Genomic DNA, 27,594 nt, shown 5'->3' on the forward strand with positions numbered 1-27,594 from the left:
TCATAGTAGAGTTGAAGGTCTGGTATTGAGATACCCCCTGCTTCACTCTTCCTGCTAAGGATTGCTTTAGCTATTCTGGGTTTCTTATTCTTCCAGATGAATTTCATGATTGCTTGCCCTATTTCTGTAAGGTACGTCATTGGGATTTTAATTGGAATTGCATTGAATCTGTATAGCACTTTTGGTAGTATGGACATTTTGACAATATTAATTCTGCCTATCCAAGAACATGGGAGAGCTTTCCATCTTCTAAGGTTTTCTTTAATTTCTTTCTTTAGTGTTCTGTAGCTCTCCTTGTAGAGGTCTTTCACCTCTTTTGTTATTCATTTGTTGGTGGCTTGGAGAGTGAAGTCACATGGATCCCACATGGTGCAGGGGGTCCAGGAATGGGGAAAGATCTCAGAGAAAATCGACTTCAGATGTTATATATCACAATATGGAAATACAGTTCATTTGTAAAAGTTGCTCCCATATAGTTTTTAAAACTTTTTGATGCTGTAAGAGGAACTTAATCCATTCCCATGTCTTTGGTAAGATATCCCCAGACAACCCCAACACACAAAACTAAAGACATTGATTCACACCACTTGGAAAAATGCCAATATGTATCAGTTCTTATTGGGAAGAAACTATTATAATTTTCTTCATCCTGATGCAGTTTTATTGCTGTTCACATGAAGTGTAAAATCTCAGATTAGTAGTGTTTCTAAAATATTCTGAACCAATGAAAGGTGAAAATCTGTCAAAACCACATCAAATGCACAGTCTTAGACACTGCCTTAATGTGGGTAAAAGAAAGAAAACTGACTCATCAACTGTATATGTGATGTACCTGACTTTTGGGAACTGGTAAACTCCTTGTTTCACAGAAGAACTATCCAGTCATTAATTCAGAATGAAAAATTAAATTCACAAAAAAGATAGAAAAATTCTGGAGTATACATACCTATCAAGATATACAAAGAAAAGGTATAAGAATTGCAAGGAAAATTAAACAACTTCACTAGCCTAGTTGAAGATTTTAACATATATCTTTCAGTAACATAGAGAGGAAGCAGTTGAGCATACAAAAAATTTAAACCTAACTAACAAGTTTATTTTAATTAACGTGTATAGAACACTACAGAATACATATTCTTAAGCATATGTGGGACATTTATAAATATTGATCACTGACTGATACATAAATCAAATTTCAAAAATTTTCCATTGGCCTCATATTTTTCCGGCCTCGATTTAATTGAAATAGAATAAATATTTCCCTCCAAACAAAACAAAATAACTCCATTTGTTTTGAAAATTAGGTAGCATACTTCTAAATAACTCAAGAGCTAAAAAAAATTGTGATCAAAAGTAGAATACACTTATAACTTTGAAATAATGAAGGGCCTGCATATAAAACCTGTAAGTAGTATCTAGAGCCCTATGTTGTAGAAATTTATAGCCTTAAAAGGAGAAAGGCTGAACATTGAATTAGTCTTTCAACTTTACAAATGAGGGAAAAGTATAATGTATAATATATCCAGCAAGAGGAAAGTAGTAACATAAGAAATTAATAAAGTGGAAAACAAATATACAATAGCAAGTCTCAATAAATAAAAAAATTGGTCCTTTGAAAAAGAAATAAAATTGACAAATTTTAGATAAAATTGACCAGAAATAAAAAATATAAGTCACAAAGAAAGCAAAGCAAGGAATAAAAAAATAGACTAGTCTACAAACAGCTGCCATAGATATTAAGATATTAGTAAGATGATACTGTCAGGACTGGGGCTGTAGCTCAGTGACAGAGTGTTTATCTAGCACACATGAGGCACTGGGTTCGATTGCCTGCACCACACACAAATAAATAAAATAAAGGTATCTTGTCCATCTACAACTGAAACAATATTTTTTAAAAAAGAAGATATTGTCAACAACTTTATATCAATATATTTGAAAGCTTGGGTCAACTGAATTTCTAAAAAAGTACGCCCCTAAAGCTGACTCTGGAAGAAATAGAAAGTCTGAATAGTTCTACTATCAGTAAAATAAAATTGGTTCAGAAGTTTAAAAAATTCACATGAAAAAATTCCAGACTGACATGGTTTTTACAGGAAATCTAACAAACATTGGCTTGAAGATACAAAATTGTCTTCTCTTAAACAAACTATTCAAGTGTATGGGAAAACAAGAACCAGGAGTAGCTGCCAACTCTTTTCATGAGAATATTAACTTGACTCCAGTGGCAAAAATAAGAATTAGAAAACGATCTTTCTAGGTTTTTGATACATATTAACAATTTGCATTCCAGAAATATGTGAATTTGCTTACCCACCATCTATTGGAGGAAGGCGTGTGTTTCATCAAGCTATCACTGTCCCTCATGGTGAGGCAGCTTGGGCAGACATCCTGGTACCAAGTGGAAACTGAGCCTTAGTCATGCACAGGGATTCATGAGGAACCCCATAGCTAGTTGTAAATGCTGAAGGACCACGGGCTGAGCTTATCTGTCTCTCTGTGAGTCCAGTGTTCTTCTTTCACACATTTATTCAAATGATATCATTCATTGGGGGAGCAAGAATGGGTTATGAAAGAGAGAGCTTTAAACTGCATCAATATCAAAAGCCAAGTCTTAGATGAAGGCTTAATTCTCTGTTCATTGTGAAGAGTATCAAACACCAGAGCTTTAGGGCACAAGCATGGGGAAACACACACACACACAGAGTTCATCTCAATAAGATCAACGTCCACCCAGGGCCTTTCAAGTTCTTTAACCACAGAAGGCAGTCAACAATGCTGTCTTTTATGCCTGAGAAAAACAGATGGACCCTCCCTCCTCAGTTTTTCATCTCTTCAGTGGAAATTGCTCTGGAAACTGAAACAGCACAGCAACCCTACCACAAGCCCCCCCCACACACACACGACAAGATCAAATTTTAGGAACCTCTAAGAGCTTCCTAGGGAAGAAATCGAGACAAGGGGCATTCCCACCTAGGTGTTTTGAAACCAATGCCTTCCAACATCACAGGCCATAGAGTGCAGCACACCTACCTTAACCCATCTCCTGTGCAGTGACAGTGGGGGGTGATGGGTTAATCAGAGCTTGACTCAAAAACTGGTCTCTAGCTAAATTAATTAACTTCTCAGGACCTCAGGGGTTGGGGGAATAGAGCTAATACTACCTACTTTAACAGTCAAGTGTCACAAACAACCATGAAATTTCAGCAGCATTCAGTAATAAGCATTTTCTACCTATCTGTGGTCAGCTAGCTTGATTGGCTGAACACCTCTTCTTCAAGCTGTAGGTCCAACTGGCTCCAGTCTGCTCCATGTGTCTCATTCTAGACCCCGGGTAGAAAAGGCATCATATCCCAGAGAGAAATCTTTCTCATGACATTACAAAAGTGCTAGAGAGCCTAGTCACCTGTAGAAAGAAGCACATTTGAAATCCATTTTCATTACATCTACTATTACCCTGTGGACCAAATTAGATCAACAGAGTCAAGGTAGAAGTCAAGGAGCAGAGATGTAGCCTTCTTGAGCTTTCCTCATGTGAGAGGTACTGAATATGCCATGACAAAGACATGGATCCAGGGAGCAGGGAAGGATCGGAGCTGAAAATTCAGTCTGCCACCGTATTTCATCTGGTTGTTGAGATTATTAAATGTAATGTATGCAAAGGTTGATGTAGAGAATGTATATAATAACTACGTGTTTCATTCCATTATATACATCACTGTCATGCTCTAGAGAGTCTATCTAGGCTGGTGTAGACAACCAAATTTGGCCTCCATCAATTCCTTCCCTCTCCCTACAGACATACTTCCTTGAAGCAAAAAGTAGAATCTAATTCTCTCCCTTTGAATCTCCACTAAACTCAGTGACTTCCTTTGACCGGTAGAGAGATGCAGAAATGATTTTCTGAGACTTCCAAGGGCAAGGCATGAGAAGGTTTATCGACTCTGCCCAAGTCCCTTGGAATGCACACTCTTGAATCACTCCCTTTGGGAACCCACTTGCCCCACTGTAAGAAGCCCAAGTCACAGGAGGAGTTCACGGGTACATGTTAAGATTTACAGCCTGCTGAGCTCCCTCCAACATCCAGATCAACTGCCATTCATGTGAGTGGGCTGTCTTGGACATACAGCCCAGTTGATTCTTTACATGGCTGCAGCCCATCTGAATCTTGATGCAAGCACAACAGAGACCCCAAGACACCCCTGATAACCATGGGAAATAATATAAATTGTTATTTTAAGTCAGCCTTTAGGAGGAGTTTATTTTGTAGCAGTAGGTAACAAGAAAGCTGGCCAACAGTAATATCTCTACTGGCCACTGAAGCCATGCAGGACCCTGGTGCACAGAGACTGCTACTCATACAACCTTACCTCTCCCCCTCAAACTCCACAGAGCTGACTTCTGGTGCTGGTCCTGTCTGCTCGTTCTAGGACAATCAAAGCCCTTTGTCAAGGATTATAGCATTAGCTCAGCTCCCTCCCCAGCCCCTTTAACTTCAAGGGACTTCAATGTTCCCATGTGTGAAAAGCACTTAGGATCAATTTGGCAACCACTGAGGAAGAAGTGGATGAGTGCAGGTTCAAGTTCTTCCAGAGGCTGAGAGGAGAAAGTCATTCTGAATTCTGAAGGTATGCTTTCCCAACTGTCCGCCTTCAAGAGGACTCAGAATGACTCAAACCCAGACTGAATGGACTCTGATATTCATTTAATAGATGATCTTTGCCTTGGACTCCAAGGGTAACCTGATGCCACATTAAAGAGGCATCTGAGAATGGATTCCCCAGAATTCTGCACTGACCTCTTCTATTTCACAAGCTCCGAGGAACACATGTGGCTAGACAGCATCTGAACCCTGGAAAGGCCCTGGAGATCTGGCAGCAGCTCAGCAACCCTCAAGGTTCCCACCCTTAGAACACAGGAGATGTTCATAGGAACGGGTCAATATGCTGGGAAACTAAAGGCAATTACACTTTTATTCAAGGGATTCTTCCTTGTTTGTTTGTTTTGCACATCTGCTCTGTAAAAGTAATTTTACAGTAAGTAAAAGAGCAACTGGGTTTGAATTCAAAGATCTTTTACCTTTAGGTTAGTCAAAGGAAGACATCTCATCATCCACCTAACTAAGCATAGTGGCCAGGTGTCCTGGAAAGGATTTACAACATTTAGATAGATTGCAAACTTAAGATTCAACACCCAATTCGCTGGCAGCAGAATGAAAAAATAACAAAGCTAAGCACTATGTTATAAATGAAATCCAGAAAATCTAGTTCCCAGGAACTCTAGTAGTGAAAGAGAACTGGGGAGAGGGGGAATAGGATTATTATGCTTAAGCTTAATCTTTCACAGTTTCTCCAACCCTTCACCTTCCCGCTCACAGACTTGTCCACATCCTGTCCTTCATCTCCAGCCTTGAGATGGAAGGAAGTGTGTGGGCAAATAAACACAGACCTCATCCCAGCTCTCTCCATCCAGGGACACAGACTTTTTTTTTTTTTAAAGAGGACACAATTATTTTATGTTTTTATTATTTTCACAGACTGCATTTTGATTCATCGTATACAAATGGGGTACAACTTTTCGTTTCTATGGTTGTACATGACATAGATTCACACCATTCGTGTAATCATACATGTACATAGGGTGATGATGTCTGTCTCAATCACACAGGCATTTGATGTCTCTGAGTCTCAGGTTTTCATTCATGGAATGAGGATCATAATATTGAGATCACAGTTGTGAGTATTAAATGAAATACAGCATCCATGGGGCCCCAGCAGATTTCCTATCATATACTAATTCACTTCCCAGGTCAGTGCTAATCCCTCCTCTATGCCCTGGATCTCCATCTGTCTGTCTGTCTGTCTGTCTGTCTCTCTCTCTCTCTCTCTCTCATCTTTCCTTCTTCTCTCTCTCTCCCCCTCATTGTCAGTCTGTATTTCCGTAGTTCTTTCCCCATTGTGGATACCTATTTAAAAAGCTCCCAACAGGGCTGGGGATATAGCTCAGTTAGTAGAGTGCTTGCCAAGTATGTACAAGGCCTTGGGTTCAATCCCCAGCACCACCAAAATAAAATTTTAAAAAATAAATAAGTAAATAAAATTAAAAAAAAAAAAAAACACCTCCCAACATAGAAAAAAAAAAAAAATCATGCAAATACAGAACACCCTCTTCCACCTGGTGTGCTTCTTCCCTTCTCCAGCTCCACCCCAGCACTGCCCTCTTGCAGCTTCACGGTGAACCTCCCACATTAACTGTATCCACCATCCCCCTTCCCTTTACTCTTAGGTTTGGCTTTAGACACTATTTGACTTGTAACATTTTTATCGATATGAACTTTTCTCATTATGCCATTATAACCAAAGTATCTTTTTCATGTAAAATGCACCATGAACACTTACTTCCTCATGACTTAGGATCTTCAGATATTTTATTCTGCAATGGCTACAGAGTATACCATTTTGTAACTGATTTAAAACTTTTAAAGTTATTCTAATATTGGGCATTATTTTACATTCTAATTATAACTGTTGTGTGTGTATAGAGGATATATACATGTGTGTAAAATAAATACAGAGTAACTTAAAGACATTGAAGATAAGGTATCATATATTATTGTCCTAGGTGTCACCTTTTAGTGTATCTTGTATAGGATTTTTAGTGTTCTCTTGAATGTTTATAAATTATGCTCTATACATTTTCCAACTTTTTCAATTTTTTAAGCTTTATAAGTATTCCATTTATTACTATTTAGTTCACTATGATTATCACTTTTTAAAATGACTTGACATTCCTTTGTGCTAATAGTTGGATAGGACAAAGCAGGATTCCTTATCAGAATTGTTAGAAAAATTGTTAGAAGTTTATGATTTTAAAAATAGTGTCAATATTTACTTTAAATAATAAATACTCATAGTTTAAAAGTCAAATTGTCCACAAGTCTTTAACTGAATATCTCACATCCTGCTCCCCATTCTCCTGGTTCCTATCTCCTTTCAACTATTCTAGCTAATTCGTCTGTCATCTACATGTTGTTTTTAAATGATGCACATGCACTCTTATAATTTGATTCATCAATCTCAGACATTATCTATTGACTTCCTATTTTAGAAAGATAGCCATTCATTTCTCTTCTCCTCCTTGGCAGGGTCCTTCTAGAAACCTTCCTGCCCCTTCTTCCTGGACTGGTCATGTTCCAGACCATCTGCTCAAGTTCCAGACCATCTGCTCAATCATCTTCCCGGGAAGGCCCATTGTTCTCAGCCTTTCCCTTTCTCCTGAGCGGTTAGTGGAAGATTTCTCTGGAGAACCAGAACCAATAGAATGTGTATATAAATGTCTACGAGGGGCTCATGTATGTTTTGTTTTATGCAATTGAGAGACTAAGGGAGGAGATATGTTAAGAAACAGGCTTATGCAATTGTAGGGCAGACCAGCAGACTGGAGCCCCGATGAATGTTGCAGTCTTGAGTCCCCAGGCAGTATGGAGCAGAATTCCTTCTTCTTTGGGGGACCTCAGTCTTTTTTCTTAAGGCCTTCAATGGATTGAGTGAGGCCCACCACATTATGAAGGGTAATCTACTTTTCTCAAAGTCTCCAGATTTAAATATTAATCACACTTCAAAATTACCTTCACAGAAACATCTAGGCTAGTGTTTCACCAAACAACTTGCCATGACAGCTAAGCCAAGTTGACACATGGAATGAACCCCCTTCCTCCTTGCTGTCACATCTTCCTTTCCTGGTTTCCTCTTTCATTTTGATGGAGCTCCTCCAGGACCATCTTGGAAAAGTAAGCACAGAAGGTGAAATTTCTTGAGATCCTGCATATTAGAACATGTCTTATTCTATCCCGACATCTCATTCATAGCTTTGCAATAAACACAATTCTGGACTGTAAATAATTTTCCTTCAGAGGTCAGTTCAAAATCGTCAGAAGTTCTCCTCAGTACTGGAGAGTTCCATTATCTGCAGGCCTTATGTGCTGCTGCCGGGGAGTCTGAGGGCATCCTCAGTCCTGATCCTCCATACATGTCCTGATTTTTCCCTTTACAATCTTACAAAATCTTATCTCTGTCCCAAATGTTCTAAAATATAGCAATGAGCACAGGGTCCCTATGTAGCCCTGGTTCTGGGCACTCAGAAGATCCTTCCAATCTAGAAGCTCGGGTCCTTTGCAGGAAAAAGACTGTTGTGATTTCTCCCCGTATTTTCTCCCTTCTCCCATTCTGAGGTTCCATGATTCGGATGTTGGACTTCGCATGTCTGTCCATTGTGAGTTTTTTTGCTGGTCCTTTTTTTATTGCATTATCTCTTTGGTTCTATTTCCCCCAAAGTCTTCAGGCTTATTTTCCAGCTATTCTGTTGAGGTTTTTCAATTTTATTATTGGGCTTTAATTTTTTAGAGTTCTCTTCCTTCCTTCCTTCCTTCCTTCCTTCCTTCCTTCCTTCCTTCCTTCCTTCCTTCCTTTCTTTCTTTCTTTCTTTCTTTCCTTCTTTCTTTCTTTCTTTCTTTCTTTCTTTCTTTCTGGTTTTCCCTTTTTTTCTAGCATCATCTTCTTAATTTATGGATAAAGTATCTTCTCTTAACACTCTGAAAATAACAAGTTTTAGGGGATGGAATGTTTGTTCTTCCAACATCTCTGAGGGCTTTTCTCTGTATGTGTTTTTTGTCTTCATCTTTATAACACTTCTTTCACCGTAGGTATGGTAGTTCTTGCCTATCTGGCTGTTTAAGAAGGTGAAACTGAAAAGTTCTATTTCTGCAGGCTGATCTTGTCTTCTGTAGCCTTTGCTGCAGAGTGACTTACCTGTCCATCTTTGAGAAAACCCTGTGTTAGTATCTGCAGGATTTTCCTCTTGGGTTGATAAATTCCCTATAGAAAACATTTCAGTCTCTTTCCCAGCTGGAAGGTCCAGATCCAGGGCCAGCACCCTGGGAGAGAGTAGGGCCCGAAGCACTCAGCATTTCTCCAGTCCCACAGCTCCTTTGTTTTCAGTAAGGTACCAGCAGCCTCAGCTATGCCTGGCAACCCCAGCCCAGAAAGCCTCTTCAGGCAGTAACATTCCAGTCTTCTGCGGAGGCTGAGGAAGAACAACTATCCAGAGGGCATCTGGGGATCTAACTACTTTGTAAACAGCTTTCAAATCACCTCCCTGGTTTCAGCCCTGTGCTCCATCCCTCAGTACTGGAGAGTTCACCGTGAGAATCAGGATGCTTCATGGTTTTTGCCATTAGCAGCACAGATGCAGCTTTCTGGCTTTTAGATTTGCAGATATTATTCCCTCTCTCCTTTCTGTTCTTCTGGGGTTTGCTGTTGTTTTCACTTTCCATACTTGGGTTTTAGTGAGATTTTGTTGGAGCAAACAGATGGGTTCCATCCACCATCCTTATCTGATAATGCCTACACTTTTCTATCCAGTGCAGTATGGATTTTTCTCCCGCATTTCCCTAAGCTTCTTTAATGAAGATCACCAAAGAATTCCTAGTTGCTAAATCTAATAAACAGTTTTCTGGTTTTAGCTTCTCCATCTCTCTACCCCAGTTGGTGCACATGACTGTTTCTTCCTAGAAGTCTCTCTCTTCTTCTCTCCTCTCTCCTCCCTGCCCCCATCCCATTAGGGTCTCTAATGTTTGCTCAGGCTGACCTTAAACTTGTAATCCTTCCTTGTCAAGCTCCAAAGTACCTGAGATTACCACTCCTTACTTATTTCCACTTTGGGTTCCTCTTTCTGTCAAGCTCTAAAAATATTGGTGCTCTCCTGTGTTCCATCCTGGGTCCACAGTGTTAATCAGTGTCTATTTAGCCTAAGGTGGTATTTAAACACACATATAGCTTCAACTCATACTCTCATGACTTCCAAAGTTCTTCAGCCCAGGCCTTGCTCCTGAGGATAAAATTCATATATGTATTTTCTGGCTTATAATTTGGCAGTTAAATATGAAGCAGTTGCATCTGTGAAAAAGAAGATAGTATGAATTATAAAGAAAAGGTATAAAGAACTATCTCAGAGAGGAAGAGAAGTATCCAACTGGAGAGGCATAGCAGTACTATAGTTCATGTATTTAACTCTAGAAGCAATGAAGACTACGAAATGAGTTGTTTTAATTCTGCTAGTAGAACATGATTTATGGGGAAATATCCACATGTGGAAAAAACATTCCCAAAATGTCTACAACATATGCATAGAGTATTACCATTTGCCGAATTTGGATGTTTTTCTTTCCTTCTTTTCCCCTTTCCCACAGTTCCTGAATTGAGTACGTGATTCAGAACTGTGTCTCAGGCTTACCTCATTACTCTCTGAGTTTGAAATGAATTCCTTCCATACTTCTGTTTTATGGTTTTCTGTTTAGAGAGCAAATTGTAGAACCTTCTCATATACTACCTAAAGTTCCCTCTCTGCCTCTGAGCAAATCTGATGTCTAGGGCAATGTTTTCCAAGTATAGGTCTGGATTTCTTCCTCATTGGCTCTTGGAGCTGCAATAATTCCACTGAGTGTTTCCTCCATTTCAACCTAAGATAATGAATTCCCTCTGTTGGAGAGACCCAAAGTCTTCAGTATGTGTTTATTCATTGATTCCACTGTTTTCTGAGGGTTAAAGTCACAATTTAAGTCCCTAGATTTATGATATGATTAAGATTGCATAGCAGGCCAGTCTCCCCCTTGATGAGAAATGTGATAAAACAAAACTTAGGGCCTGGCCACACCTCCCATGCCTAGGTTGAGAGGGGATGCTCTCGCTTCAGGAATCATCCCCTATCCCAAGAAACCTCAGACCCTCTTACAGGAGTGATGTGTGATTTCTCCAGTATTACTTTGGCCACAAGAAGAAAAAATGTTTTTATATGTGAAGTTCCTGGAGGAGCCTACTTCTTTACACCCAATTTAGACACATGCTAATTTCAACATGAGACCCAGACCAGTTCTGCCTGCTCCCAAGTGGTTCCTGAAAGAGTCAATGCTGAGAGGCAAATTCATCAGGTCAATGTATATCTTGTTGCTAGCTACAGCTCTGCCCCCAGGCCTTTCTGTGTCCTGGTGAGGCTTGATGGATTATGAGTAGGAACAAGTATTATGGGGATCTATTTTGCCCATTATGGAAACAGTCTAAGTAGCCCAGACCTTGGTCTCCTTGCCCCAGGCTCCTTCATGACCACTGTTGGATCTTCTTAAAGAAGGGATATCTTATTACTGGCAGGAAGAGACATTTGCCATGTCTTAATTCACTCACCTCCAAGGACAAGTCTTCCCAATGAGTTATGGTCCAACAATGCATCACTAAGGACTCTATTGGGTTAGACCTACTCCTATTGGAATTGGCATGGTTGGGTAGAAGGGCCCCAACCCTCTAAAAGATAGGCTAACCATGTTTTATGCCAATACCTACTTATATATTTTGGTCTCCCAACTAGACTCCATTAAGGTCCAGGTTATATTCATTATCTTCAGTGTAAGCATGGAGACTGCCCATATCACAGATACCCAAATATTATTTTTTACTAAATAAATGAGTTAATGAGCAGGACTAATATGGAAGCCAATCACAGAAAGAAGCATCACCAGTTATTGCAATGTACTCAGACATTTCATTAGAATTTAGCTATCTAGCATTCTTGGCAGGCGTAAACAGCTTTGCTGCCAGTAGATTGTTGACAGTCCCTAAATGTGTTTTCTATTTGTTTTCTGCATGCATCCTAGGAAACCACCAACTCCCAGTAGTTCCTAGATGAGCCAGGGTCTTCATCTTTGCATTTTTTTCAAAGTCGATAATATGAATATTCATATTGCAGCAACAGCTTTCACTGCTAGTAAAAACATAAAATGCTGTACAAGTGGGTTGTCTAAATATGTTCTTATCTCTACAAGAAATTCAAGGGCAATTTCTCAGAGTCTCTTAACAGCAATAATTGTGGGCATCCTGAAGGCTATACCACATGACATATTAACACATTGGAACTGCCTACCCAACAGCACAGGGAGGTAGGCAATGTTATAATCTTCATTTGCTGATAGAAAGTTGTGATATAGACAGGTCAAGTAACTTTCAAACTCAACAAGTTAGTACTGGCAGAGCTGAGCTTTGACCCATATAGTCTGATGTGAGATTATTAATTAGTGTGTTGTCCTGTCAAGTGCTCAAACAATTTGGGGGCATTACTATTAATCCTGTGTATTTTGATAGATCTCACTAGGGAGGGAAAGGGTGAGAGGCATGAAAGTAAATTAAATTAGTCACTGTAAAGCTGTATTTAACTCTATGTGTCCCTCACCCCCATTTCTCACAGTCTACAGGCATTTATACCTTTAAAAATCCCCTCTGGCTATTCCACAGCAAATGGGCTCCCTGCCCACCTTCCGCACATCTCTGTCCACACACGTGTGTTCACATACCCAGAACCTCCAATCTTTCCAACTTATGACTTGGATAGAAGCTGTTAGCAAAAAAAGCAAGGAGATAACGAGTTGGAGATGTCTGAATATATTCTCCTGTTTTCTTCAGTTGTAAGTTGATTTGGGGTCTCTGAGTGACCCTATTCCTAACTATGCCCAAGTTGAACAGAACTGGCAGGACTGGGCTGACTTAGGCTTGTGTTCAGTTCTGTACTGGCTTTGCCTTGGCAAATACAATCTTCCAGAGCCAGGAGTGGTGGTTGTATGCCTGTAATCCCAGTGGCTCTGGAGGCTGAGGCAGAAGGATTGTGAGTTTCAGATCAACCTCAGCAATTTAGCAAGGCCCTAAGCAACTTAGCAAGACCCTGTCTCAAAATAAAATTAAATAAAAGAAAGAAAGAAGGAAAAATTTGGAAAGGTGGGGGCTGGGGATGTAGCTCAGTGACTAGGCATCTTTGGGTTCAATCCCTGGTACAAAAAATTTAAAAAGCAACATTGTAGGGAACATTCCTCCAGCTTATCTGACAGCAGTTGCTGACACCATGGTCTAAGTAAGCCAAACAGTCTGGACAGAGAAACTGAGGTAATGGTAAAGACTCACCATGGAATGAAGGTCTTTGCAGCTGCTGAGGCTGAGTTAAGAGCTGAGGGGAGGCCTTGCTTATCAAGCATCCCAGCAAGCTATGATGTGAGCTTGCCCGTGCTGCCTTGCCTCATGCTGTGTGCTGGAGTTTACCATCCCCCCAGTCCTTTGTCTCAGACCTGTTGCCAGGCAGAATTACTTAGGCATGCTTGGTTTGTTTACGCTACCTCAACGTATAGTTCACCCATAGGCTGATTCTGTTATGCTTTAACAAGCGTGTTAACCTGATTGGATAATGTGCCTATATATGTCTTATACAATCCTAAGTAAAATTAGATCTGAGCCTTCAGAGCCTGGTCTCCCATGTCTGAGTGCACTAGGTAGGCATCGTACGACCTCACCCTTAGTGGACCCCGTCTCCAAACATCTACACAATCTCACAATCTTTCATTAGGCATTTGCAGTCTCTGGGCTTGTCAGGACCCTGGACTGTACTGGTCCATTTCGGCCTTCATCTGAGTTTCGAGTAGGATTGACCTGCTCTCCTCTCTAGATGAAATGAACAGTTTGTTTACAAGACTTTGCATCCTTTTAAGGATCTGGGATAGAGGATTTAAGATATGCTCTTTTAAATTATAGATTATTCTCTTGACTGGGTCCTTGAAGGAACGTGCTCTTCAGAATGCTTGGCTGCAACTTAGGATACCCTGGGGTGGTGTGTGACCTTAGCTAAGCTGTGTTGTGAACCAAATTAAATAAATATCTGGGCTGTATTGACCGATATGTGAATTGAGCTCATTTTTTTAAAGGTTCTGAATTAGTCAAGTTGGGTTGGGGCCCACTTGAATGGGTTTTATCTCCGCATTGGGTCATTATTTTTGGCTGAGGTTTGATTTGCCCTGAATTGAATCAAGGGATATATTGGACTGAATTTATTCTTAAACTAGACTTGCCTAGGCTTTGGTTGAGGTATTAATGGGATGCTATGCTCAACAAGGCTTTGACTGTTACTGGGCCGAAATTGTGAATAGCCTGGCTGTGGGACACCATCAGGGCATCTTGCCCTAGACTGTGGTTCTGCATCTGGGCTTAACTTTATTACTGGTGCCTTTATTTGTATTATTGGTAAAACTCATTTACTTGGTCGATTTGAATTCTTTAGAAACTTTGTTGTTCCAGTTTGATAAATTGCTTTTGGAAATACTCTCGACTTTTTGCAGTTAATGGTCCAGGGACCAGTGAGACCTCCAAGACTGGATAAGTTTGATCGACACAAAATTTACTGGAAAGTATCAGATTTGTCCTTATTGTGGCAAGTATTTCTAAGGAAAATTTTTCACAGATTTTCTTGGATAGTCTGTGTTATCTGGAACCTTTTCCAGGATCTTTTTCAATAACTCAGACAAATGACATTTAAGTGTCCAGTGAGGTTCTTGAGAGGTTAGATGGCAATGTTATTAGGACAGCAAGCTTCATGTTGGGCATTTATCTATCTCCATGGACCTTGGGAAGGCCTATCCGTTTTTTCCAGAGCACTGGAGTTCTTGGAAGGGAGTAGGATCAGGATACTTCCAGTCCCATCAGAACATTGAGCATTACCTCAAGAGGATGGTAACATTTGCACAGAGAACTCTGGATATTTAAATGTCTCTGAACTCTGAAATTAATCGGGGACATTCTCCATTGGAGACACTTCCCAAGTCCTGCTCTAGCTTCCAGGGACTGACCCACCTTTCCCATCTCCCTATGTGCACTAGGGCTGAGGTTACCAAATTCCAACAAAGGCACAAGTTGATGTCAATTCAGAGCACCTCATACTGTCACCTCCCCCACTGAGCTACCATGCTAGGATCATTCATTTACCACAGTTAGAAACTATGGACATCCTTTCAACCTTCCCCCCCAAAACCATATGTCTGTAATTCAATGTCAAGTTCACTTCATGAGAATGTTTGGGGGACACCTCCTCCAGTGAGCAAGGCAGTCTGGAATGGATTTCTCTGGGATAGACAAAGAGAAGGGTAGAGTCATTTTAGGATATGGAGATGGTCAACATGTATCAATAGATATCTTTCTAGAATCTCAGAAGAAAAGCAGAGGCAGCTGGTACACTCAAATATCTGAACCACTGCAACTACTTCTTTGCCCTCTTAAGCATGATATTTGTCCTAGAGGAGACTCTTTCGCCCTCTCCCGTTCCATATACATTTATTTCACATGGACTCTCCCCACTCCCCAGAATCTGGGCCTTCCCCTGTCTTCGATATGGTGTCTCTAACTTGAAGACCTCTGTTAGGACACCTCCTGCTTTCCCTCCACTGGCTAACTTCTTAAATTATTTTCCCAATGAAAATCAAGATATTCCCCTGTCACTCAAACTCTTAAACAATCTAAGAGGACACTGAGGCACAAGGATGAGAGAAGACATTCCTAATGCCTCTGTCCTTTAAGGGACATTCAAGCCCTTTCCTGCCAATCACATAATCATCCTCCCCGCCATATTGTCCTTTCGCATATTCCCTTACTTTCCTGGCCAGCTCCCTCTGGTCTCCCAGCTTTCATGTACCCAGCTAATTTCTATAGATTTCTCCCTCCTTCCTTTTCATTACAGGGCTGTAGTGGGAACAGAATGGGTTTTCCATCTTTTGAGGATAGGAAAGGTATAGGAAAAGAAGTCTTGGAGAAATTAGTGTTTTTAATCCCCATGATTATTTTTTTCCAGAAAGCAGTAATTCACAAAATATGGGTGTCAATGATTGTCATCTAAAAAGAACCATTTCATGGTCAAGGAAATCTGGGAAACAGTTTTAAAAATATCTTCTTCCCCCCACAGAAATTCTCCAGGCTTTAATAGGCATTTATTAGTTATGTATAACTGCATTAACAAATTCTCCCAAAGTTAAGGATTAAAACACAAATAGACCTTATTTCATCATTTCTATGCATCAGGAATCAGGAAGGGCTAGCCGAGGAGTTCCACTTTGGGGTCTCTGGTGAGGCTGCAGGCACCAGAAACCTTGACAGGGCTGGAAGGTCCACTTCCAAGATGGGTTACTCACATGGGTGGTAGTTGATGTTGGCTTTCGTCAGGGAAACTCAAGTTTCCTGCTGTGTGGATTCCTCCAGAAGGCTGCTTAGGTGTACTCAAGATATGACAGTGGGCTCCCCCAGAGTGACCCATAGAACAAAAGGGAAACCACACAATCTCATGGCCTAGCTCCAGAAGTCACACACCATGAGTTCTGCAATATCTAATTAATTGCTCACAGGTCTTCCTTATCCACGTGGAAGGAGTGTGACTACCTGGAGATGAGGGCCATTAGGGATTATTTTGGAGGCAGGCTAGTACAGTGCATTATGAATCTCCAAGAATTATTTGAAAATGCAATTAATGTTGAATGGAGCATGTCAAGACACCAGGATTTTGTGGTATACACATTGGAGGAAGCACCATGGATGATCCATTGGTGGGTAAGTGTCTTGAGGGATCACAAGTGGAAAGGAATATGTGTGCAGGTCTGGGGGAAGAATCCTGTCAAGGAAGCATGCTTGTGGAAGACAGGGGAAGCTAGATCTAGGGTCCCACTGCGAACTGGGGCTCACAGACCACGCTAAGGAAGATTCTGCAGTTTAAAAAGGTCAGCATAGGAGTTTTTTTTTTTTTTTTTTTTTCCCAGTCCCAAACTGCCTGAACTGTCTACACTTCTGTAAGCTGTTTACTTCCTCTGTCCTACATCAAAGATGGGGAGAGAAATTCAAAGTTCACGGGCTGAAAGGAAGAACTGTTGTCACAGAATCCCTAATATATGGAGATGGAGAGAATCTAGAGGGTTCAGCTGTTCCAAGCCGGGAGCAGAGGGAGTACCGAACTTTGGACATTACACGTTCTGCGTGCTGCTTGCTGCATTCAAAAGGACCCTAACACTCTCTTTCCTGATCTGGGCTAAGATCACTTGGATAATTCAGATCACAAAGACTTGTTTTTCCCTGCTTGATTTGCACAATGGTCTGTGTTTCCAAGCCTGGAGTCGGAGCCACAGTCCTTGGAGGAAATGGGTTCTCACCAAATGTTTACAGTGACCGCATCCGCAGACACAGAGAAGGAAGAGAAAGATGACCAGAGGGAAGGGAGAAGTGGTCAGGGGGACAGAAAGGGAAGGCACGAAAGGAAAAGGAAGGAATAAGAAAACAAACGCAGCTCACCTGAAAAGGATAAGGAACAGAAGATTTGCACCCCGCATCTATAAGTTCCACCCCGCCACCCCGCCACCCCGCCACCCCGGCCCAGCCACACACTCCCACGGACCCCGGAGCGGGGTTTCGCCATCTTTGACCACAAGGTGGCAGTCTTCGGACTTTCTTCCTCCAAAAATAAGAAAGGGGGGTAAAGGGGAGGGAGAAAAGGCAAAGCACTGCCCCAACCAAGAACAATTTGAAAACCCACCCCATAATACTTAAAATCTGGGACAAAGAACCGTCAGGACGGAACTGCTTCAATTGCAAAACCTCCGCGCAGCCTGGGGAGCGGTCCCACCGCCCGAACCCGGAGCAGTCTTTTCAAAGAAAAGCGGAGTACAGTATTGGGATTCTTGAAACCTGAAACCTAGAAACAGAATCGAAGCGGAAACCAGAAGGAAAACCTTGAACTTCCCCAGACAATTGCTTCCGGGGAGTTTCTAGGGAGCGAGGGGGAATAAAGGGCCAAAGAGGAGGGGCCCTCGGATGGCGCGTCCCTGAGGGTCGTGGCGAGTTCGCGGAGCGTGGGAAGGAGAAGACCCCACTCTCTCCCTGGGCTGCGGGTCATGGCCACCGTGGAGCAGAAAGCCCTGGTCATTGGCTTCAAGTGGCTCTCCTTGGCCACTCTTGTGCTCATCTGCGCCGGGCAAGGGGGACGCAGGGAGGATGGGGGTCCAGCCTGCTACGGGGGATTTGACCTGTACTTCATTTTGGACAAGTAAGTGCCGTGAGCCGTTCCACTCGAGGCTAAGCTGGTGATGATGCTTTCTCCCCGGTCAGGGCTGGTCGGCAGGGTCGCTTTGGGTCAGGCGTGCATCTCGAGGGACCAAGAGGGACCGCGGGAGGTGGTGGCGGCGAGCGCTGCGCCTTTGTTGGGGAGCGCTCCTCCCATCCCTCGCCTGTGCTGCCCGAGCCCGCAGGAGAGGCGAGGCTGCTTGTTGGGGGCACAAACTTTTTTTCTGTCTTGCTCTCTGTGACCGAGGAGCGTGCGAGGACTTGGAGGATGCTATTGACTCACTGCGTTTCTGAGGCTCCTTCTCATTTTCATGAGAAAGTCTTGCTTACCAGAGGCAGAACTTGCAGACACTTATAAAGTAAGAGGCGTCGGCATTTCCAAGTCAGACTATTGAAAAACGCTGTCCCACAAAAATGGATTATCTTGTCCCCAATAATATAATGCATGTTCAGCCTGGGCACTTAATGAAAAATGCAAGACAGGGTTTCTCCACCGCTGCACTATTGAGGTTTAAGCTTGGTCATTCTTTGTTGTGGAGACTGTCCAGTGCGTTGCAGGATGTTTAGTTGCATCCCTGGTTTCTAACCATTAGATATCAAGCCCATTTCCCCTGCCCTGGGAAATACTCTCTCTCCTTTGCCTTGAGAGCCTCGGTAGAGGAGAATTCAAGCTCTTGATCTGGTGGGCTGCCAGGGAGGTGCTGGAGCCTGGTTTCCTTGTTAAAGTGGATAGTGTTTAGGCTTCAGGACTTTGATCAAGGAAGAGCTGAACTCTGACCAGTTCAGCACTTCCCTGCTTCCCACAGACTTGCCAAGCTGTACTCGGGGAAGTTCCCTGTTATCTGTGAAAACCACCTTCCAGCAATAAAAAAGGGGGGGAAAAAAAAAAAAGCCCCTCGGAGAAGATCCCTGCTCACTAAAGCCAGGCGAGCGCCTTGCAGTTACAGCGGTGGGGAGATGAATTTCACAGACTGGAAAGTATTTGGGAATTGGAAAAAGAGTCCTGCAAAATAAACTGGCCAGCTAGACACCAAATGTGCTTTGCAGTTGCCTCTGGAGTTTGCTTTTTCCGTAAAGTCTGTTTTGAACTCCAGATTCTTTGGATGAAAAGTGAGATCTCTTTCTTGCAGATTTATGAGAAGGTGGATACTGAAAATTAATCCAATGCTAAGAAGTGGAATTTCTTTTGTTTCTTCTAATGGCTGGGAGCACTACATCCTAGGCTCGGGGGCACTGTTTGAAAACCCTCAGAGACGCTCAGCATTTGTGCAGTATTAGATACTAGTTCAGAGGGGCATGTAGAAAAATTTGACAGAATCACCATTCCCTGAATGGAATACCTCAATACTGTAGAGATAATCAGTTCTCCCAAAGCAATTCATACAGTGAATTAAACTTTTTAGTCTAAGTTCTAAGAATTTATTTCGGTGATGGCTGGAATTTAACATAATGGTTCTGGGCTTATCATACAGGGAAAAAACAAGTAAAAAGAACTAAAACATTTTTGGAAAAGAATAAGAAAGAAATACTTTCCAAATGTTAAAGTAAGACAAATTAATTAAAACAGGATGGTAAAGACCAAAGAATAGATGGACAAAATAGAAATCCAAGTACATGTAAACATTTAGTGGAATTTTGAATCAGTAGGGAATGAACTCATTGTTTGTTTTTTATGTGTTTTGGACAAATGGTTGATAACATGGGGGGGGAGAGGATAAATTTATACTTTACACTACATAACAAAATAAATTCCAGAAGGATTAAGATTTAAGTGTTTAAAATGAAGTGATCAAAGACCTGGAAAGTAATTTAGATGAATATACTGTAATCTTAGGTTTAGAGCTTCTAAAGCATTACAACAGTATAGAAACCATAAATACAGAAAAATACAGAGAGATTTGAACATGTTGAAATTCTACACTTTTATAAGTAAAAATGCATAAATAAAATATAATAACAAGTTACAGAAATGTTTGCAACATCAATCATTCTCTTGAGATGATCTTAATATGTAAAAAGTGGAGGGGCTGGAGGAGGAGTAGCTTAGTGGTAGAGTGCTTTCCTAGCATGTAGGAAGCCTTGGGGTTTGGTCCCAACACCAAAAAATAAAAAGCATATATATATGTATATAAACTATATATAAATATAATACATACCAAAGATATTATTTGTATGTATAAAACACATATATCATCTCAATAAAAAGTCTTACTATATAATTTACAGGAGAAAAATATATATGAAAGTCAACAAATACCAAAAAAAGTTCAACATTACTAGTAACCAGAGAAATGAAAAGAATCAAAGAAGATAAAATTTTTATTAAGTTGGCAAAGAATTTTAAAGAATCACAATATTCATCACTGGCCAACTTGTAGGCACTGTCACATCTTACTAGGGAAAATATAAATGGGTACACTCTTTCTAGACTTGCGCTGTCCAATAGAACTTTCTAGGATAATGGAACTGCTCTGTGTCTGTGTGGTTCAATACAATAGCTGCTAGCCGTGTGTGACTATTGACACTTTAAATGTGTCTAGAGAGGTTGAGGAAGTGAATTTTTTATTTTGTTAATTTAAATAGACACTTGTGGCTACTGTATTGAATAGATCAAACCAGAAGATAGTTTGGCAATGTATATCAGTTGCTTTAAAAAATATGAAGGGTCTACCTTTCCATCCAACAATTCCATATCTTAAAGATAAATCCAAATAGTCGAAAGAAGTACCTCAATTTATGCTAATGGTAGTGTTGTTTAAAATAATAAAAACTTGAAAATGACCTAAATGGTCCACAGTAGGAGATTTAAGTAAGACATGAAATATTCAGCATATTGAATATGTACTGTATATTTTGCATGCTGGGAAGGTGTTTTAGGAGAAATAGGCAATGTTTATACCCTACGGAGAAAATGCAATTACTAAACATTGTATACATTATGATTCTACCTTTGTAAAAATTGAAACACACATGAATGTCTATTTACCTGCTACGGTAATGGTATTTCTCTCTAGAAGACAGGACTTTTAACTTCTGTCTTTACGCTTTTCTGAATTTTCAAAATTTTCAGTAATAAGCACATTAATTTTATTTTCAACAAAAATCAAGTGTGGAGAAGAAGGGTCTCTAACCAGTGTGCTGAGTTCCTTGCCCCTCTGTTTATACAGGAAGGTCCTTCATTTGTATTCACTCCTGGGATAAATTTCTGAATGTGCTAGTGAAGCATATTAGGAACCCCAAAATGCTCCAGGGGTAGGGAGGTGTGGTGGGGAGACCTTTACAGGCACATACCTTTACATTCAGGTAGATGGCTTTGACTTCCTTTGGTTGTCCTATTGCCTGAAGACAGGGTGGTTTGTGCTGAGTAAAAACTTGCTAGGACCTGGTTGATCACGTGCACAGCTCCAGTTTGTCACCTCAAGCCAGGTTAATTTATGTGATTGTCGAGGGCCGAGCTGGGGGATGGGCCAACAGGAAGCCATGACAAACAGACCCCTGGGGTGGTCCCTAAGTCATAGTCTTCTGTCTTCGAAAGAACCCCCTGAGACATTGCTGTCCAGCACCCAACCGCAGCAGAGCAGGAAGGCAAGGAATGCTAACTCGTTTTTTCCTTGGGCTGCTAAGATCTGTTGGCTGCTTAGACCCTGTCTACAGGCTGAGACCAGTGGGTCACAGGAGACGGGATCCGCCATTCTCCTCCCCAATCCTGCAACTCCCTTGCTCCCTGCAACTGGTTCTCTTTTCCGTGGCATTGATCTCAGCTTATTTCGACTTCAGGCAGGATGCGTCTCTGGCCTGGAGGGCTCCCAGATTATGAGTTTAATGGAACGTCATGCTTTCTCAACCAGGAGCAAAGACTGCATAATGATAACCTAGGACACCACAGTAACACAATAGGGCATTATTAGCGGCTTTGGCGACTGGGCTGCACAAGGCTTTATACTGATGGAATTTCATGTTCATTTAAACATGCTTTTCTGGTTATAGTCAGGAAAAGTAGATTGCTGGGAATTCAATCAGGGATTTGAAAAGTCAGATTTGGAAGGCCTCTGTCCAGAGAAAAACAGTAAAGGAGCAGCTAGCCTCTTGTAAGTCTCCCAGACCAGGGTTGCAAAGATCAGTGCACCCCTTTGACCAACCCATGGACAAGAGTGGCCCTCTCTTTCAGAGTCCTTCTCTTATTACAGTATATATTTATGTGTCACGTACTGGTTTATTTCACATTGAACCATTAGACACTTAATTGCAGAAACTAGATTTTCCATCTTGACTCTGGCTACAGTATCTGTGCGCTAAAGACTTCAAAAATAGAATGTGGGGAAAAGAACAAGAGAGCGGAGGAGGTAGCAGGGGGAGGGTGGGAGTAGGCACTGAACAACTCTATTTATAGGACTTTCCAAAGTCAAAGCCTGTCATTTCTTTCCTGCACCCAATAAATCCGTACATGTGAAAAGGCCCCCCACAGCCTCACCATGTGCTCCTGACCCTGGAAGTCCCAACCCCCTTTTCCTTTTTGCCAGCATCTGTTTTCTCCCTCCCCTTTCCCCATACACAGGCACCCAGACTTCCAACCACAGCACCCAGCATTGGGTGATCCCATGGGGGTTCTGATTTGTAGGACTCTTAGTATGCATTATGCCCCAGGGACATGGTCATGAGACAGATTTTTGTAGTATTCGATTGGAAACCTCACTACTAGGTCTAGTATTGTTTTTCTGAGAAAATACCTTCTGGATTCCCAACTATTTACTCACAAAAGAAATTCTTTAAAGTTGAAACTTACACAAGTCTCACAAACTCTTACATTCTATTCCTAGGACATCAGAAACAACCTTTTTTGGTAGGTATAGCCAGCATGTGTGCTGTTCCTAATTTATGGATGAGAAGAAAACCTTTGTTTGTTCAACCCAGTGGGTTAAGTGACCTGCTCAGGGATGGGGATTAGATCATGACAGAACTAGAACGACGTCTGCTCCTGACTCCCAGCCCAGTTCTTTCTGTTCATCTCTGCCCTGCACAGTTGGGCTATATAATGAGAAGCACATGGCAGTACAACTGGAGGAACTGGGTGGGTTCCAGGAGTTAAAATTCCCTGCATCAGAGTTTCAGTAAATCATGGTACATAAGGCAGCTCAGATTGCTTAATTGAGGAGCTACTGCTCCACTGTTAAATCAACGGCCGTTGATTGAAAGTTTCAGGAGCTCCAACCCCCTACAGCCCACCCAGATGCTGCAAAGATCTTGGGGAGGCGGGAGGTCAACTGATGCTGCTGACCTTGAGGTGTGTTCAGGACATCTGGTCAGTCTGCACTTAAAGGTCCAATAAATTAGTGATTTGTTCAGACTGAATCTGAATGGAAGAGGGGAATTCAAGTTTGTAGGTGAACTAAACACATAGGTGTAGCTTGTTTCAGAAATACTTTGGAAGATGGCTTAGCATAATGAAAATGCAAAATTGGCTCTGATTAAGGAAAACAGTCTATTAGAAAGTACTTTTAAAATGCTACAATAATAACTTTAAAAAGACATCAGAAAAAGAATTCTTCAGGGGACAGGATTTTTTTCCCTTCCCTTCCTACCTTCCTTTCTCTCTCTGTCTTTCTTTGTATTGAAATGGATTCTATAGTTAGTTTTAAATGTTCCACCTAGGGGCTGGGGTTGTGGCTCAGTGGCAGAGCGCTTGCCTAGCATGTGTGAGGCACTGGGTTTGATCCTCAGCACCACATAGAAAGAAAGAAATAAACAAAGGTATTGCATTCATCTACAACTTAAATTTTTGTTTTTAAATATTCCACTTATTAGATTCCAGATTTGGAGAAGACTTATCAGGCCAGACAATAGTTGGTAGAACTTTCCATAAATCAGAAGGCTTGGCATATGGGTCAAAAATAAAGTAAATAAGGCAAAAGTGTTTTGTTTTGTTGTTCGGTCTGGGTCAGCCAAGTAATTATCTCTACTTTCCTTAGCTGTGGAGAACTGGTAAAACTCAGTGTCAGGCTGAGAATAGAATCCAGGAGTGCTGGAAGAAGACGTCTGTCCTAAGATAACCTATAATTGTCTCCAAATGCTAAAGAACTCTCTTGGTCTAGGAACAAACTCTGGCATCTCTTAGGGAGACTTGGCTGTCACATAAATGTAAATGAGATTTGCTTCGAGCTAATTTAGAGCATGTATCCATTTTTGGTGTGGGAGCAGGAGAGGACTTCATTTCTCCCACTGATGACTCTGTAGCAAAAGAGAAAGAAAGTATTTGGGCATTACTTGTCATGGTTTCCTGACATATCAGGTTCATATTGAAAAAGTAATGAGATTTCTTCAGTTTGACTCAACTGATTCTTCCATTCGTGGTGTAAATACATTCTCAGTATAACCACAGTAAAGACATGTATAACACAATACCTACTGAAAACAAAATCTGGCAACATTTCACCTGTATGATCCTATTTAGTCTTTGCAGTTCTCATAATATCTGTGCAGTCACATTCACCATTTCACACATGAGAAAAATGAGGTTTAGGGAGGCTAGCCAGGGCTACTCTCAGTGGTAAATTAAGCCTCAACCCCAAGCCTCTCTGGATCACAATCTCTGTACTAAGATGAAGAATCTGAACAGGCAAAAGAACATTGAACCAATCAGAGTAGGTTAGGTTATGCTGTGGTAACAAACAGCCCCCAAATTTCAGTAAGAGAAAACAGGATATCCTACATGTTTGATGGATGCAGTAGAGGCTGTCCTCATGGTTGTTTGGGGAGCCAGGCTGGTGGAGAGGCCTTCCTGGCACCTGCTTCACCATTCAGCTGCACAGGAAGAGAAAGCTGGAGGATGCCTTGCGGTCAGGGGGATGCTCCAGCCAGGAGTGGCAACATCCTTCCACTCACAGCTCATTGGCCAGAACTAGTCACATGGCCTCGTCCTATGGAAGGAGACCAAAGAGATGTGTCCAGAAGAAAAGCAAAGCCAGATATGCATGGGCACTAAATGCCTCTACTGCAAACGTAATTATACATTGCTTTGACCTGAAAAAGCAAGAAAAGAATAATCAGAGAGATAGGGAAAAGAGGTCAGACTTCTGGAAAAACGTCAGTTGGGAGCTATGTCCTGGCTGAATTCATCAGTCTGGAGTTACTGTCAGACATGATATTTCAAATCTGCCCAGGATTTGAGTTTGCTGCCTCCTGCTCTTTTCCTCCCCTCCCCTGCCTTCCATACTTCAGAGGAAACATTCAGAGCGGTGGGTAGGGGATAAAGTAGTTTAAATGAAAGGCTGAGAGATCAGATGTGCTTCTCTGCCACCTATGTGTTATATGAATGTATGTGAAAGATAAGATCTCTTTTTCCATAGTTGGTGGACTGTCTGGGAATTTGACAGGCAGGAGAGAAGAGAAGCCCCTAGAATGCTGTAGCAGCTGAGCTGAGAAGGATGCCTGTGTACAAGGCTGACTCAGAGTTGAATCAAGTGTCTGGGCTCCAACTAGTGCTTCTCCAAGTGAGTGCTGTTGGACTATTCCGTGAGACAGTTAATTTTTCACTGGGAAGGACTGTAGGATGCTTAGCCTTTCTGATCCTTGCTTTCTAAGAACCATTAGACTTCTAGTCATTGTGATAACCAATGCCTTTACATTTATTTTTATTCTTATTTTTGGTACCAGGGATGGAATCTCGGGGTGCTTAACAACTGAGCAACACCCCCAGACCTTTTTAATATTTTATTTAGAGACAGGGTCTCACTGAGTTGCTTCGGGCCTTGCCGAGTTGCCGAGATTGGCTTTGAACTTGTGACCCTCTGGACTCGGGCTCCGCTGGGATTACAGGTGTGTGCCACCATGCCCAGCTACATTTATTTCTAGTGCCTTCTGGTGGTGGGGGCACCCTGACTGAGAACCCCTGACGAAAGGACTGTAGTGTAGAGCAAGGCTTGCCAATGCGGTTGATTCCTAGCACCCAAGGACCACATCTGAGCAGAAGGGACACTCACCTGAGGGAAAAACAAAACAGGGAGGCTTCAAGGACAGGGAGATGAGTGGAGAGTGTAGATCTTGGAAGTGAATATGCTAAACTAGTGGTTCTCAACCAAGGGCTCAGTCCAAATTTCAGAAGGCTGGGGCAGCCGTGTGTATTTTGCAAAATCTTCCCAGGTGATCGTGTTGTGAATTCCTCCCTCTCACCATAAAGTACTGAAGAGTTAGACAAGAAGTTAAACAAGTGGTGGCCTTTGCGCCAACGTAACATTTCGCCTGTAGGATCCCATTTAGTCTTTGCGGTTCTCATAATAGTTGAGGCAGCACCCTCAAACTAGACTCCAGGGAAAGATCTTATTATTTTAGTTTTTTTGTTGTTGTTGTTGTTACTGGAAATTGAACCCAGGGGTGCTTTACCACTGAGCTACATCCCCAGACCATTTTTATATTTTATTTAGAGACAGAGTCTCTCTGAGTTGCTGAGGGTCTCTCTAAATTGCTGAGGTCAGTCTTGAACTTGTGATCCTCCTGCCTCCTGCCTCAGCCTCTCAAGTCACATGGATTACAGGCACGTGCCAACGTGCCCAGAGAGATGTTATTTTAGACTGTGGTAAGAGGAGCTTGCCATGATATGGAGGAGGAAAAGCCAAGGTTACAGGTAGGCCATGCTTTGCCCTACAGTGTTTTCAGGTCCCACCACGTGTGTGTACACATGTAAGCCATGGTGTCCACTAACGTGGACAGAACTTGGCTCCCTCTCTGTCAAGACTCCAGGCATGGACTCTACTCTGGTGTTTCATGGGGATGAACAGAGCCTGAAACCCAGGGGTTAAGAGAGACAACTTTGGTATAAGGCATCTCCATTTTCAAACCTCAGCTCTACCATTCACGAAGTATTATGATCTTGGCAATTACTTAGCCTCTCTGAACCTCAGTTTTTCTCATTAATATAATAGTCATTATAATGTGTGCTCACAGAAGTGTTATAAGGATTAAATAAGATTAAAGCTTTAAGGAAACATTTGACACTTAAGTGCCAGGTGACAGATGGTGATGGTGGGGGGACACTGGGGATCATGGTAATGATGCTAGTGATGATGAGGATGAGGATGATGGTAAGGATGATAATGCTATTCACAATGTTGCCAGCTCTGGTGACCGCAGTGGTGGTGATAGGTGGTGATGGTGGAGATGGTGTCAGTGATCATGGTGATGGTAGTCATGGTGATAGTAATGATGAGGATGATGATGGTAAGAGATGGCAGTGGTGGTGGTGGAGATGGTGGTGGAGATGGTGATGGGGATAATGGTGGTGGTGACGGTGACGATGATGTTCGTGGTCATGGTGGTAGTGGTAATTATCCATAGAGAAACCATGTGGTCCTCTAACAAAAGACACCTCCCTAGATTCCCAGCAGGACTAGATGGCTAGGGAAGGAACATGGCATTTCAATTTGGTATTTATCAAACTGTGCTGAACCTGTGGAATTACAAAATGCTTGAGACATCCTGATTCTCAAGGAGCTCACGGTTTAGTGGAAGAGACAAAGCACTGAGGAGTCAGTTGGTAAAATAATTTGGATTGATATGAGAGGGACTCAGGAGGCTTCATAGAGGAAGTGACTTTGAGCAGGATTTTGTCAGATTACGAGGTAAAGAAAAAGGCAGCACACAGGAAAGGTAAATG

General features: G+C 41.8%; 2 protein-coding genes across 2 annotated transcripts in view; one reads left to right on the forward strand and one right to left on the reverse strand.

Moving 5' to 3' along the window:
• Positions 1-26,136, reverse strand: part of GKN2 (gastrokine 2) — a 62,472-nt gene extending 36,336 nt beyond the window's left edge. Inside the window, exon 1 of the mRNA XM_079110880.1 lies at positions 24,655-26,136. Coding sequence (XP_078967006.1) covers positions 24,655-24,687 — 33 coding nt within the window. The 5' untranslated portion in view covers positions 24,688-26,136. The remainder of the gene's footprint in view (positions 1-24,654) is intronic.
• Positions 16,975-27,594, forward strand: part of LOC306644190 (anthrax toxin receptor 1-like) — an 86,264-nt gene continuing 75,644 nt past the window's right edge. Inside the window, exon 1 of the mRNA XM_079110882.1 lies at positions 16,975-17,931. Coding sequence (XP_078967008.1) covers positions 17,780-17,931 — 152 coding nt within the window. The 5' untranslated portion in view covers positions 16,975-17,779. The remainder of the gene's footprint in view (positions 17,932-27,594) is intronic.

Source organism: Sciurus vulgaris, assembly GCF_902686455.1.
Source record: "Sciurus vulgaris genome assembly, chromosome: 14".
NCBI classification, from domain to species: Eukaryota; Metazoa; Chordata; class Mammalia; order Rodentia; family Sciuridae; genus Sciurus; species Sciurus vulgaris.